A 14,239-nucleotide genomic window follows, 5' to 3' on the forward strand; every position below is an offset into this window, starting at 1 on the left:
ATGTAATTGTTAAATATAATTAATTGTTATAAACATATAACCAATTAATCATTTTTAAACTGACTGTGTAAAAATATATTGTTTATGTGTATATACCTTGATAAAATGACTTAGCGCTCATTCCATGCAAAATCTAAAGATCGACAGTAACGAAAATGATTATACGTCTTTGTTACTGGCCATACGTGTGCGATTATTGTACAAGTGAATTAACATAATACTTTCGACGTAAACAATTAACTACAATTAATTCAATTATATTTGAACTTAATATTTTATATATATCTCTAATTAGTTTGATCTTAACATAAATAACGTAAGAACCGCGATTATAGGGCACTTATAACCGATTTCGCGCAACGATTTATATATCTATTACATCCACGCGATTTTTTCTTGCACACTTAAATTGGACGGATTTATTCTTACTACGTCTCACAATTAAACGTCTATATTTTGTGTTTGGAAATAATTGTAAAGCAGCGAGGAGATAAAAATTATCTGCATGCCGTGGTGGAATTAAATTCGACGGCGAGATTTACACGTGTTTTAAGTTCACTTTCTCTCTCTCTCTCCCCCCTTCCCCCCTCTCCCCCTCTCTCATCAATTGTTTTGGGAATTGCAATCGAATTATCTGCCATTTAATTATCGTTATCCAATTTCGGCCGCGATTTTACGCAACGGTTACGATCCAAGGTTTTCATCGAGGTATCGCAGGTCGTTCAGAACTTCGATTTCGTGTTATTTTTTTTCTATCTCGTCTCCTATACGTTATTGTCAATCAATAATGAATATTATTGTTTATATACTTCATGGAAGATCGGACCGGTGCATATATAGTTATGTGCTCTGTGATAGGAGTCCGCTCTCAAGATAAGAGTGCACGCAGATGCGGCCCGCATAATTTACATTGTACATGCGTTTGTTGCTGAGGCGAAGGCCAAAATACCGGAGGAGAGGATAGACCTTTGCATCTATCTTCTTTCTTATATCTTCGTATTTATAATATACTTTCCAATGAATTTTTTCATATCTCTCTCTCTCTCTCTCTCTCTCCTGTTCCCTCTCTATCTGTGTAGAATTTCTTTATAATCGTGCGCCAGTTTTGCAATGCCGATAACAGCGCGCACGGTCACTCACGCAATGCAAATACTTGATGTTCGCCAGTGATGTCACTGATACATGAATTTGACAGACAAATTAGCATCCTATTTACCCATTTGTACTTTGCGGAATGTTTAATAGGAATTGAAGATACATCGATAGAGTGTAAAGAAGAAAGGGGAAAACATTTTATTTGTCGATAAAACGTCTTAATTTCTTTCTATGTAAAAGTAAAGATTGTTATAACATGAGATATAACACACACATATAATTAAATTCTATTATAAAATCTTAAAGAGTGAATCTTAAAGAGTGAAAGATTTTTCATGATATTTAAAAATAAAATTTATATAAAAAATGATTTGTACATGTATCAGAATATTGAATATATTCTGTATAAGTCCATAAAATTATTACTTTACGTAACGGAAATAAATTTTTCTTGAATATCACATTACACGTAGAGGAAGATCACCGATACTGTGTGGCATAGGTCTCCTAAAGCGACATACCCTTATTTCTTAAAAATTAACCTTTGCACCTTATTAATACTAATAAAAACGTGATCTGTTTAGCTAATTAAAGAAGTACAAACTCATAATTCATATATTTGTGGCTTATTTCTATACCAAATCAGCTAAAAACAAATTCTATGAATCTGAGAAGAAAATTCTTATGGTGTTCTTTTGCAAATTGCGTAATTAAAATAATGTGACTGTATTATTGATAATATTATGTCATTTTAAATGTTTATAGTTTCATAAATTAGTTTTCTTTACAAAATAGGATATATTTTTATTTATAGAATAGGAATGTTGACATTTTATTGCCTACTATATCAGTTTTGGAGCCCATTTTGTCAGACGCTCATTTTTGCATAACTTACGAAAAACTTAATTATTGCAAAATTGCAAACAGTATTATAAAAACTGCTTATACTATCTGATAGAAGACATTTTTTAGTTTGTATTTATGTTTTTGAAGTTGTATTTTTACCTTTTTTAAGAAATATTGTCTAAAAATAAAGTGGTATGTCGGTATCGGTGACCTTCCCCTATTGATTCAAAATATTTTTCAAGATAAACGCAAGTAAAGGAAATAATCAAGTTTGGAGCAAACATATACAACACATGTATACATACGATAATATATACGATACATGTATATATTTACTCCGGATCTACAATAGGTGTTTTAAGCCTTAAGCTAAGTAAGAAATTGACCAATTACAGTCGAATTCGAGGAGAATAATCGATTATGATTCGTCCATTTCTTATGACTTAAGGCTTAGAACTCTATTGTAGATCCGGACTTATGTACGTTTCATTCCTCTAATTATGAGCAATTGAAACTGTCACCAAAAAACAATTTAAGTCCAAAGTAGGCAGGAACTATTGTCGAAAGATATGCAGCATAAAGTATAATCAAATCGACGTAAGTTGATAAGCGTATAATATTGTAGGCATATTCATAAACTTCTATCTTTTCTTTGTACTTATGACAACTTTTAATCAATATAATACAGTAAAATATAATTGTGTTTATTGATTTTATTGTTTTTCATAATAAATAAAAAAGATAGAAAACGTATTAAATTATTCAAGAATAAATTCCCAAATCTCTTTTTATCTCTTACTTTAAGTAAACCTTTCGCGTATTACGTGAATTTGTTAAAACAGTATATGCGATAAACTGATACATTACACTCACATAATTGTAAATATGAAAAAAGTTTCATTAATGACAGTATAGATGACAGCTTAGAGGCTTAATGAAGTGAGATGATGATTTATATTTATAGTTTTAAAGAAGGATCGGAAAAAAATCCAATTTTTCAAATTTTTCCGCGGATTTTTTCGGTTTTTTCCCAAGGATAAAAAAATTCATTTTGAAAAATTTCACGAGTGCTCGTAAAACCTACCACGTTTGCTTCTCGGTTCTTTTCATAAAGAAAATAATTACGTATAGGATACACAACGGTATAAGTTAACAGAAATTTTGAAATTGTATAAAAGATTAAGGTCGCATAATGTGTTCAATAAAACATACAAAACATACACTATTGCACCATTAATGTAAGAATTAAATATATAGAGTTCGAACATCATGTTTATATGATAATAGTAGGTCTAGAAAATAATTTGGATTTAAACTGAATTCGTAACAAAATATTTGAAAAAAATTAAACTACACAAAGAGACACTTGAGGAGTTCATTAAATCGGAGTGTGACAAACCACAGTTAAAAATCTGTCTACTTAACCTTTGCCATATACTAAAGGAAGGTTAGATTAGATTTTACTATAAAAATAGAAGGATAATTAAAAAATTTTAATAAAAATAATACTACATAATTTCATACTTCGCATTAAGTTTATAAAGAAATTTAGAAGTTACTTATTATGTCTTTTACATAGCAAAAACAGCAATTTTTCCAAAAATTCAATAAACCGAAATTTTTCCTATTTTTTTTCCAGCAATTTGAAAAAAGCGGCTTTTTTAAAACTATGTTTATATTATATTCAACTTACGGGGCCGCCTGGTCGCGATGAAGAGAAGATGTCTTGCCAGCATGTTGAATTATTGCGCGGCAATTGATCGAACAGGAATCGTGAATCGACTTACCGCGCTGCTCCGTCTATCAGTATAGTATTGCCCCGGCGACTGTCTGTCTAGCAACAAGATTTCCTCCTTGTTTTTGTACTGATAACGTCTTATCATCGCGCCAAGCTAAAAACTCGATTTCATTCTGCGGCGAGTCATCCGATTAACATGTGAGACTTTCGAAGATCTTTTGGTATTCATAGAAAAAACTAATCTTCATCTGAAAATGATTTTCTCGAACTCATAAAATAGGTCGAATATTTAGGAATAACAATCACAGAAGACGATTATGAAACCGACGAGCTTGGGGGGATGTGATCGGATCGTGATTAGGCGCAATGATAACTTAACAGACATGACTCCACATGTTTGCAAAGATACAAACCGATTTCCTGCGGCACTGCATTTCAGTAATCGAGACTTAGAATCGAGACTTAGAATCGCGACTTCATTAGAGAGTCTCATCGGGACTTAGAGATTGAAAGGAAAGAAAAACTTCGCGAACGAAGGATGAATCGTTTTGCCAGATCGGAGCGCACTGAAGGTGCCGGAACGAGCACGAAAGTATTTCAATCCTCGTAGTGGGGATTTTTGTTTATCGACACCCCGGCTATTATCATGCTGGGATAAACATCACGTCTGATGCAATTCGCGTTGCTTATTGAGCCAGCGGCGATGCAGATAAGGGCTAACAAAGTGAGTCTTTAACTGAGACTTCGTGGGAGTTTTCCAGCGGATTGCTAATAAAGCGGAAGATTGCCTATTCGCCACCTCAGCACGATAATTGCTTATTTTTCCCCGGTCGAAGAAAGTTTGGCGACTTAATATTAGATTTATTTAAATCTCAATAAATGAATGAAAAAGTTTAATTAATTGGTTTCAGTCCATATTATAATCTTTGTTTTAATTTATAATGTCCCAATTTCAAAAAATATTATTGCGTTATTTTAAACAAAATGATTTAATTTTACACGTGACAAGTTGGAATGATAAAATTTAATTGTTAACATTTCAGAACTTTGCGTGTCTTTTGCGTATGTGTTGAGAAAAATCAATATAAAAATTGAAAAGTTTGACGAGTACAATTTGTTCATTGCGGAAAAATGCAAAAATCGATTTTTGCCAGTCATTCTATTATTCAATTTTTAAAAAATGTATTCTCCCCTCTTATTGATAAAACTAATGAATTCTAAAATATTCCACCCACAAGGACTATCATTTGATAATAAAACTTGCGATTTATCTCCTCGTAAGTATTAAGCGCACCGCGGGGATCGTCGGCCGACTCGCAGCTGGAAAGATCGAACACGAGTGTTAGATAAGAGAAAACGTGACCGGTATGCGTGTTTCCCTGTCTGTATCTTTATTCGCGTGCGAAAAAAATTGATCGATCTCGCTCTCGTGATCATTGTCGAACAGTTCATTTGTTGGTCTCTGTCCCCATGCATCAATTTGCGAAAATGACATTACTTCGATCCGATGATTTCGTCTTTTACATAACATGCTGTGCCGATATCTCCCTCGCGACTTCTCGCTCCAGTTCTATCTGATTAGACCTTGATGATTCCCGCTCATCCTCCGTTTATTTTATACGATGATCTTACCGTTATTTAACAAACTCGAGGTATTAAAGTCTCAACGCATCGAAATCATTCTCTGTGGAGTTATCACGTCGAACCTTTGACAGTAAAAATGTCGATTTTCGAGATATCGTAATGCTTGCTGTAAAAGTTTGCGATATTCTATATTCCTGCAGCCTTATTAAGTCATATTCTATTTTAGCGCAGATAATTTCTAAAATAACGCAGATATTTCTGTCTTTAAAGTATTATTTTTAAAATTCGTTCGAATTTCACGAATATTAAAATTAAATAGAAATATTAAAAAGTGCAAATTTTTTCTCTCTCTAGAAATAAAAATATTAGTTTGTCAAATAGTAAAACTTGCTTATATAAAAAAATTATATTCTACTGTAATTTTTTACTATAACTTTGACTTTTTTTAGAAATAAAATTGTATGAAAATAAGATTTAATTGTAAATTATTCTCAAGATAATTTATATTTATAACATTTTTAAGTCATTCATTGAGCAACTTGTTATTTATTTATACGATTAGAATTATTCTCAAGAGAAGCAGATTATGCCCTAGTACAGATGTACTTGTCAGTGCCTTTAACCATAAAGCATGTTATCACTCACTATCATACTCTTCCAGTGTATAATGATTATTCTTGATTAAACCCTCGCCCGCGCGTTTGTTTTTCTAAACGCGACTCGACTTATGTCAGAGTCTGCAGTAGTCGTCATTATCTTATTACTCTCGCTTCATATCAGCATTGCAAAACTAATGTTGCACACTAATGCAATGTTCTCTACCAAATCTTTATATCTTTAGCAAAGTACTTAGCAGAAGTATCTTAGTACTCGTGTCTAGATACGAAATTTTTTACATCTTAAAAAATATAGATGTAGATTTAACGCTATTGGTGTTAAATGTAATTCTCATTGTGCTAATGTTGATATAACATAATGTGAATTTAGCTGTTAGTGTGTGGTGGTTAAATTAATTAAACGAGGGTTTTAAATCCACATCAACTTGATATTTTATGTATCAACACCAATACGATAAGAATTATATAAACATTGACATGGTGTTAAATACACATCCATATTTTTTATAGAGCTGGTCGACTTTGATAAAATAGGAATAGAAATGTTTAAATAGTTGAATTGTTGATCTAGATTTAGCGTTGTATCAATATTGCAAAAACTATTGAAATGTAAGGCCGCACTAACGTGATATTCTTTACCAAATTTCTGTGTCGTTACTAGAATATTTGAGTACTCTAGCTGGTTCCAAATCCAAAGCCCTCGGTCTAGGACTAATTGGCACCGATTGAAGAGGTACCGTTACCAAAGATGTGTTGTCAAAGATCACGTTGTTATTGACTCGTGGTTCCGGACTGGAGACTGTCTCTGGATAATTGATTCTCTCCTTCAGTAACTCCTCCTGTAACTCCTCGGAGGGTGTCCTACAAATCTTGAACGACTTCTCTGTTTGGTTATTCGTGGAGAGTTTCTTGATGAACATGATCGGACTATTTGCCATGCGATAACTTTCGCTACGTTTTACTTTGCGATCAGTCTTGTCACCGCGCGTTGAATCAGAATTCTTTACAGTCTGATTATTTAAGTCCGTACAATCGACAGCTGCGTTCTTATCGACAATGTCGCAATCACTGAGTGTCGTATTCTCATTTTGACTATCGGAATTAGACTTTTTTCTACAAAAATTCGGAGTATCGAGATCCGAGACCAACAATTTCCTACCTAACTTAGGCGTATTGCCAGTTACTCTCAAGATCTTCGGATAAAGACCTGATTTCTCAAAGTCTAGTCGCGAGTTCGCGGAATTGAGACCGACAGAATGGTTGACTTTTGACGAAGCGATCATACGAACGCTTGTCTCGACTGCATCACCGTTGAGCATCGGCGGATGATTCTCGTCGCGATCGAATTTGCGCTTTGTTTGTTTATCTATCTGAGAGTCTCCATGGCAGATCCTGGATTTGTCCAGCTCCGGGAGCTTATTGCTCGGCGCCAGAGCGGGAGTCAGGTTGCCGGGGAGCTGTCTAGACTCGTCCTTAGAGCGTGACGGAGCGGTCGCAGTGCGTAATGCCTCTAATCTACCAGTGCGGCAATCGCGGTGCTCGTCAGTGCTGGACGTCTTACCTTCGTCACCTTGCACGTTGACGTAAGCCCCGCGGACTTGTCTGTGGGGACTGTTCGGGCTCGTGGGACCGACCACAGTCGTCGGCGTGCGCACGTAATTCGGACTGATCGCGCGATCGGGACTCCGCGCCGCCCGAATGATTAGCTTGCCCAGCTGAGGTGATGTTGGTGGTGTGATTTTAATGCTCGGAGCATCGACGACATCGATGTTTTTCGTGACAGCGCGGATGTTCGGTATTGCACGATGAAGCAACGGCGATGGACTTGGTGACACTCCTTCCCTCACGAAAGGACCTGGACATTGATGTATTGTGTGAAAAGCTGAATTAGATGCGCTTCATTAAGCCATTCTAATCTAAAGAGTTGATTTTAACTTAATGATTAGAAATTCTAATCTAAAGAATTAGTTCTAAGTTAAAGATTATATTTGATAATTTATTTTGTTGATCAGTTAGCTTCAGGATTCTTTTTGCGTGTCGAAATTTATGTTGGAAACAAAAAATATTATTAGTAACTTAATATAATTTAATATACATATAATTTGTAAATTTAAGTTAAAATTTTATAGTGAAAAAAATTCTTAATTTTGATAGATCAGACTAATAGAAAGAGCAATATTGAATAATTGAAATAATAATCAAAGTACCTGGATTAAATGTCGTGTGTGCTCCCTTTCTTCTCTTCAGGCTATCGGACGAGTAGACGACTTTGCCCTCGGAATCTAGAGTGACTCGAGCGCCCTGTCTCTTTCTCTCCAACGATGAATCCGGTTTCTTCGGCAACTCGCTCAGACTCACATACTCGGCGTCCTTCTTGAAGATGTCGGAATTGGCATAGGTGGTAGTTGGTCGAACGGTGGTCATGCCTAATGACAACGACGACGACGATGATGATGAAATCGGGCCCGCGGAATGTTTGTCGTTGTTGTTCCTCACGTCGGCTATAGTCACATAGTCGCCGGAGTCTGCATTTGAGAGCTCTTGTACGGCGCTGTTCTTCGTGACGTGCTTCTTGCCCGGAAGTACGCCTCGAAGCTTGCCTAGAACTCCGCTCAGCGGACTGATTTTGATCGACGATGATGTCTGGCCTGTCGTCGCTGTTGTCTGCGGTCTGTCGTTATTGGAAGCCGCCGGTAACACCTGTACGGTGGCATATAAATTTTTGTCTTGGCCATTGATCACCTCCATCTTAGAAGTGCCGACAGTGGCAGACATTAGAACTGAACCGCCGCTTTGAAGTTCAGTTCTCCTTGATTCGTTTTTCTTTTCGCTCTGATCGGTTTCTCTCGCGTGCTCGTCGTCGGATACGGGTGGTGTGATTACGCACATCGACGGAATCCGACTAGTTGTGATTGCTGTTTTCGAGCGGATCCTTTCGATTCTCTCACAGCCTTCTAGATCGCTAGACTCTGAGTATTCGAACTCGGAGCAGGAACGACCGGTACAGGCCGGACTCGAGGCAGATTCGACGGGAGATGAGGATGTGTTGTGGCCGCTATCGGGTGATTCGCCACCGTTTTGACCGTGAACCTGTCGACAAAAATTAAGTTTATTAAAAATACAGATCAAAGGATAAATACTTACATAATTTCTACAAATATTATACCAAGTTTATTACAAGAATATTTAATAATTTTATATAAATTTAAGTTAAGTTTGATTATAATAGTCAATATTTTAATTAGGGATGCACCGGATATCCGGAAAGTATCCGGTATCCAGTATTATCCGGCATTTTTTTACTATCCGAATAGTCGGATATCATTAGTATCCGGGAATATGTCAGATTGAAATTTGATATCATTAAATTGTTGATTTTTTATTATACAAATGTTCTAAAAATAAGTATGCATATTCATAATGCTATAATATCTTATACATTGTTGCAAAATTATAATTTTTTCTTTATAGGCTTTTTTTTAAGACATTTTCCCAGAATCTGGTCGGATATCCGGAAAATGTCGGGTATCCGACTCGAAAAAATTACCTTCTCGGATATCCGACCGGATACCGGATATCCGATGTTACATTTTGTCCGGATATCCGATATCCGTAATTTTACGATCCGATGCATCCCTAATTTTAATAGAATAGTAATTTATTCTAGGGATGAGTGATACAACGCCGATATTTTAAATATCGATTAATATTTTTGGACTTTTTTCTCGATATTTTGTATCGATATTTTATACCGATATTTCGATATCGTGTGTCGACATTTGAACACAGAATTTTTATATTAATTTAATAAAAAAAATAATCTTAATCCTTAAATGACACACGTAAAAAAAATCACGCAGATACCACACGGGTTTAATTGGACCCCAGCGTATTTTTTTATATTTTTATATTCTAATATTTTTCGCTAAAAATTTAGGGTTGTACTCCTGAGATAGTATGAGTATTTTTTTTTTAGATAAAACTAAGTCCGATACTGGATATTCTAAAAAAAGGTATTTATTTTGCGAAATGAATGGGAAAATTTTAGAGAAAGAAAAAACACAATTAACGAATATTATGACCTAATATATTTATAAAAAAGTTATGAAAAAAGTATTTTTGGGCACATAATTATAAAAGTATGTAAAAATATTACAAAAAGTACAAAAATATGCGTCCATGACTTCACCATCCTCATCATGCATCAGCTCCTCTCGAACAGTCCGACTCCGCAAATTAAATTCCATCTAATTATTCGTGAAAAAGTTATATTTATAACACTAAGAAAATTTTATAGCGCGTACAGTAATACTTACAATTCAAAATGATGAAATTTATACAAAACTGTGAATAAAAAAAGTCGCTCCGATTTTCACTTTGCACAACGTAAATGACACACTGGGGTATTTTGTACCCCGTCTCGAAATGCATCGTTCCTGCTCGGCTGCTATACAGAGACAGACTTGCCGCGAACTTTTCAACAAGTAGTTGGAGATCTAAATCAACGGTAAATGGAACCCGAAATTCGATTTCCAGCGGGATCATAAAATATATGCGATTGAAAAAGTCTTGGGGTCTTTTGGATCCCTAGTGGCATTTAAAGGTTAAGGAACTTTTTCATTTTAAAATAGGAGAACGAAAGTTAATTGAAATTGGGATTATTTTGTTTATATGCACGAGAGAGATATTGATGTTATATTATTAAAAATTAATATAATTTATATAAATGTCATTTTTAGTATAAAATCCAGTATTAATTATTTAATCTCATCTATTTAACTTCGCATCTTCGTAGGATTTTTTTATCTCTTAAGAAATAAATATTCAGTTTAATTTGTAATTTTATTCCGTTGTCTCTTACCATAGCTGAAATATTGAAGCTTGAACTTACCATAGCAACGACTGTGAGGCTGGACTTGCGCTCGGGAGGTGGTGGTGCCATAAGCGCAGTGCAAACCGTTCCAGCCGAGCTGGTCGTCGTGGAAGTTGATCCTCTGCCAAACAATTCGTACTCATTCTCCATAATCGGTGAAGTGGGGTCCGAGCCAACGTCGTTAGTCTTGGTCAAAGGACTCTGTGGCATGGGTTCCTCCTCCCTAAGAGTTTTCAGGCCCGAGTCCATGTGAAACGAAGTGTAATATCCCTCCGTGTCGCAAGAGTATACCGACGATGTTTCGCCATCGTCGGAAAAGGGTATCACCGTGATGTCTTGTATGATATCTGGTGTTAGAGTACCTTCAGAGGTTACCGAAGACGAGGCTGAAGTGTCTCTTCCTTTCAATCGCCTCATGTGACTTAGGGAAGTAGAGGATGTGCCGATAGAAGCTGTTGTCGTGGATCTGAGATGATATATTTTCGAATTAAACGAATGTAAATTTTTCCTTTAATCTAAAATAATCTCTTCGTAATTCATAATCTTCAGTTCAAAAAATTCAGGGCAAAATTCAATTCGAAAATAATTGAAAGGAAAATATTAAAAAAGGGTAGATTTTTGCTCAAAAAGGTGTAAGTAGAAGAAATGTTTTTTTTTAAGATTTTGCCTCCTTGGATGAAATATATCATGTTCGTGCTCAATTTCGAAGTGTTTTTGATCCTGTTTTGGCAGTCTCCTTTAATTGAGTTTCGTATAAAATTGAAAGAATTTCTATAATTAATTTTTTTATTAGGCATGCTCAAATATCTAGAATCCATTTTAAAGATCCGTTGTAATTTTTAGTGAATTAAAACAATGACCGTGTTGGAAAATATGCAATTGGCAACCAGTAAAATACAAGCTTTCCACCAATATCGGTGGAAGTTTTTTTCGCTGAGATAGGATTATATACATATATCTCCATATAGATCTAAACGTATAAACAATCCAATCAAATCGAAGAAAAATGTCAACGCGAAATAAACATTTTGCAGGACGCGACCATTGAGATAATACATTGAAAAAAAATTTACTAAACTTTAATACATATTTCTTTGAATAGTACTAACAATAAGTAAATATTTTATTTACAATAAATAAATATTTACTCAATAAAAAAATAATAATTAAATAAAATTAATGATTTTTGTATCAAATAAGTGTATGTTTACATTTAATAAATATTTACTTAAAACTATTCAAACAAATATTTATCAAAATTTTGTATTTTTTCAATCAAATTTTGTATTCTTGTTTGACTTCTTACTTAGGCTGATGTGTGGTAGTGGTGGTCTCGCTGCCGATGCTGGCCCTTCCGCTTTCGGACGAAGCGCTCCAGTTTCCGGAGCTCGAATGCGGTGCATCGTCGCGGTTGCTGCCCTTCCGTCGTTCTCGCCTCTGGGCGGCGCTCTCGCGCAATTTCACGCTCGGCTGTTTGTTGTTCGTGCTCGGTACTGACATGGGTATGCTGGCCGTGCTCTTGCCACTCGAGCTAGACGAACTCGGCTTCCTCTCGTGCGACTTGTCCCTTCTGCGCCTCGTAGTCACCGTCTCGTAAATATTGATTTCCTCCGGCGATCTCGTTTGACCTTGAGCCTGCTCGTTCCTCTCCGCGCTGATTATTGTCATTTCCTGCTGCTGTTGTTGCTGACTCGATTTCGGACTAATTAATTTCAGTCTGGACATACCCCACGCCTTCAGCGTGTTGAAATGCGACTTCTTTTCCGTGGGTGAGTCCTTTTTCACAGAGCCCAAGACATCCGTGCTCGCTGAACGATGTGCTCTCGGCGTGGCACTTGGCATTGTTTCCTCGGGCTCGTCGCCAGTCGTCTCCCTACAGCGATAAATAATATCAATGACGTGAACATGATGCGAAGTACTGTAGTGAGTGCGATTTGCATCACGTTTTAAGAATTTAAGCGCGACAGATTCACGCGCGAGCATGTTATGATTAATTGGATAAATCACGATGTATGATGATGATATTGTTACAGATTTATTATATTCGCGTATACTTCAATTGATACGTAAGTTAGATTGTTACAGCCCGTAGGAGGTCTCGCATGCGATAGCGTACGACAATGATACGGAGAGAGAAAGAGAGAGATGATCTGAAATTATTATCATGCCAATGGGAGTACAAAGGTAGAATAAGGGAGATTCTTCATGCTTGGATGACTACGAAAATATGAGCGCACTTTATCGAGCGTGACAAATCGCCGACTTTCGAGGTACAGATCTCCAGAACCACGTCCTTATAGTAACAGAACCGCTGCGATAAGATGTCCGAGCAAAATGCATACTTCTTGATTATACGAGTATATTTATCATGTCGTGAAAGTTGAAGAGGTTGAACATTCTACGATTGGTCCATTAATCCCTTAAATGATCGAATAAGGCATTTCTTAGCATTTTTTAATCATTCTTTTTAAACGACGATGAAAAATTATTTTCATTATACGGATTGTAGATCGAGAAATAAATCTTTTGAAACTTTTGTTACTTTTGCGAAACGTGAAACAATGTTAAGTAACTCGTACACGAAAAGAACGATTTTGCACAAGTATTCAAAAATTTATGTAGACAGATCTTTATATAAATAGATAGATAGATCGGAAAATAATTTTGTTGGGTCATCAAAATAATTATGTAACATGATGAGCAAAGCTGCAAAAAGTTTTGACATTTTAGCAACTAGTTTGAGCATCTTATATAATTATTTTGATAGTCTAATAAAATTTAGATCTACATCTAACTAAATTTTTAGATATTTTAGCAAAACTGTTCTTTTCGTGTATACCTAATAACGCTTTGCAAAGCAGAATTTTTTTAATGACATTAATTTCGGACATGAAATACAAAACAGAAAATCGTTTGCTCATAATCTAATATTATATAATAGTAATTGAATGAGTCGTAAAAACAAATAATATTAGATGAGTTCTCAAAATTCTTCAGTTTGGAATGATTTGAAGGGTCAATTATGGCAAGACACTAACCCTCCGATAGCTTGTCGAATCTCCTTTTGATCGGTACCAGCGATCGTATTTCGTCTTTTTCCTCTTGGCCTGCGTGGTCGCGATCTCCTCTTCACCGCCATTTCCTGAGTCTCTGGCCCTGACAGCAAGGACCTTCTCCTCATCGACATTCTTTCGAAACCTCGTCCGCTCACATCCACCGCTACGATTTCCGCTGGGAATCTATGATGAAAGCGTACATTTTGGTATCACAATAGGGAGCTTGTCAGTCTGTCATTGATACAAAATTGAATGAAACTGGAGAACATATCAAGTCACGTAAGAGGAAACCGTGTGACAGACTTTTGACTTATACATGTTTATACTTATATTAGTTATATGTATATAAACTTTACACTTGTAAACTGTATATGTGTATAACATTTTTATAAACTGCTAGTCTATAAAAATGTTATATTTTATATTTAAA

General features: G+C 35.6%; 1 protein-coding gene across 1 annotated transcript in view; it reads right to left on the bottom strand.

Annotated features, from left to right (window-relative positions):
- Nucleotides 1-13,988, bottom strand: part of gukh (NHS actin remodeling regulator GUK-holder) — a 22,612-nt gene extending 8,624 nt beyond the window's left edge. The window contains exons 1-5 of the mRNA XM_018462712.1: nt 13,792-13,988; nt 12,060-12,626; nt 10,772-11,219; nt 8,088-8,970; nt 7,442-7,735 (exon numbers count right to left, since the gene is read on the bottom strand). Of these exons, the coding sequence (XP_018318214.1) occupies nt 7,442-7,735; nt 8,088-8,970; nt 10,772-11,219; nt 12,060-12,626; nt 13,792-13,940 (2,341 nt within the window). The 5' untranslated portion in view covers nt 13,941-13,988. The remainder of the gene's footprint in view (nt 1-7,441; nt 7,736-8,087; nt 8,971-10,771; nt 11,220-12,059; nt 12,627-13,791) is intronic.
- Between the last annotated feature and the right edge of the window lie 251 nt (nt 13,989-14,239).

The sequence above is a fragment of the Mycetomoellerius zeteki genome, unplaced genomic scaffold, assembly GCF_001594055.1.
Source record: "Mycetomoellerius zeteki isolate Tzet28-1 unplaced genomic scaffold, Tzet1.0 scaffold145, whole genome shotgun sequence".
Lineage (NCBI taxonomy): Eukaryota > Metazoa > Arthropoda > Insecta > Hymenoptera > Formicidae > Mycetomoellerius > Mycetomoellerius zeteki.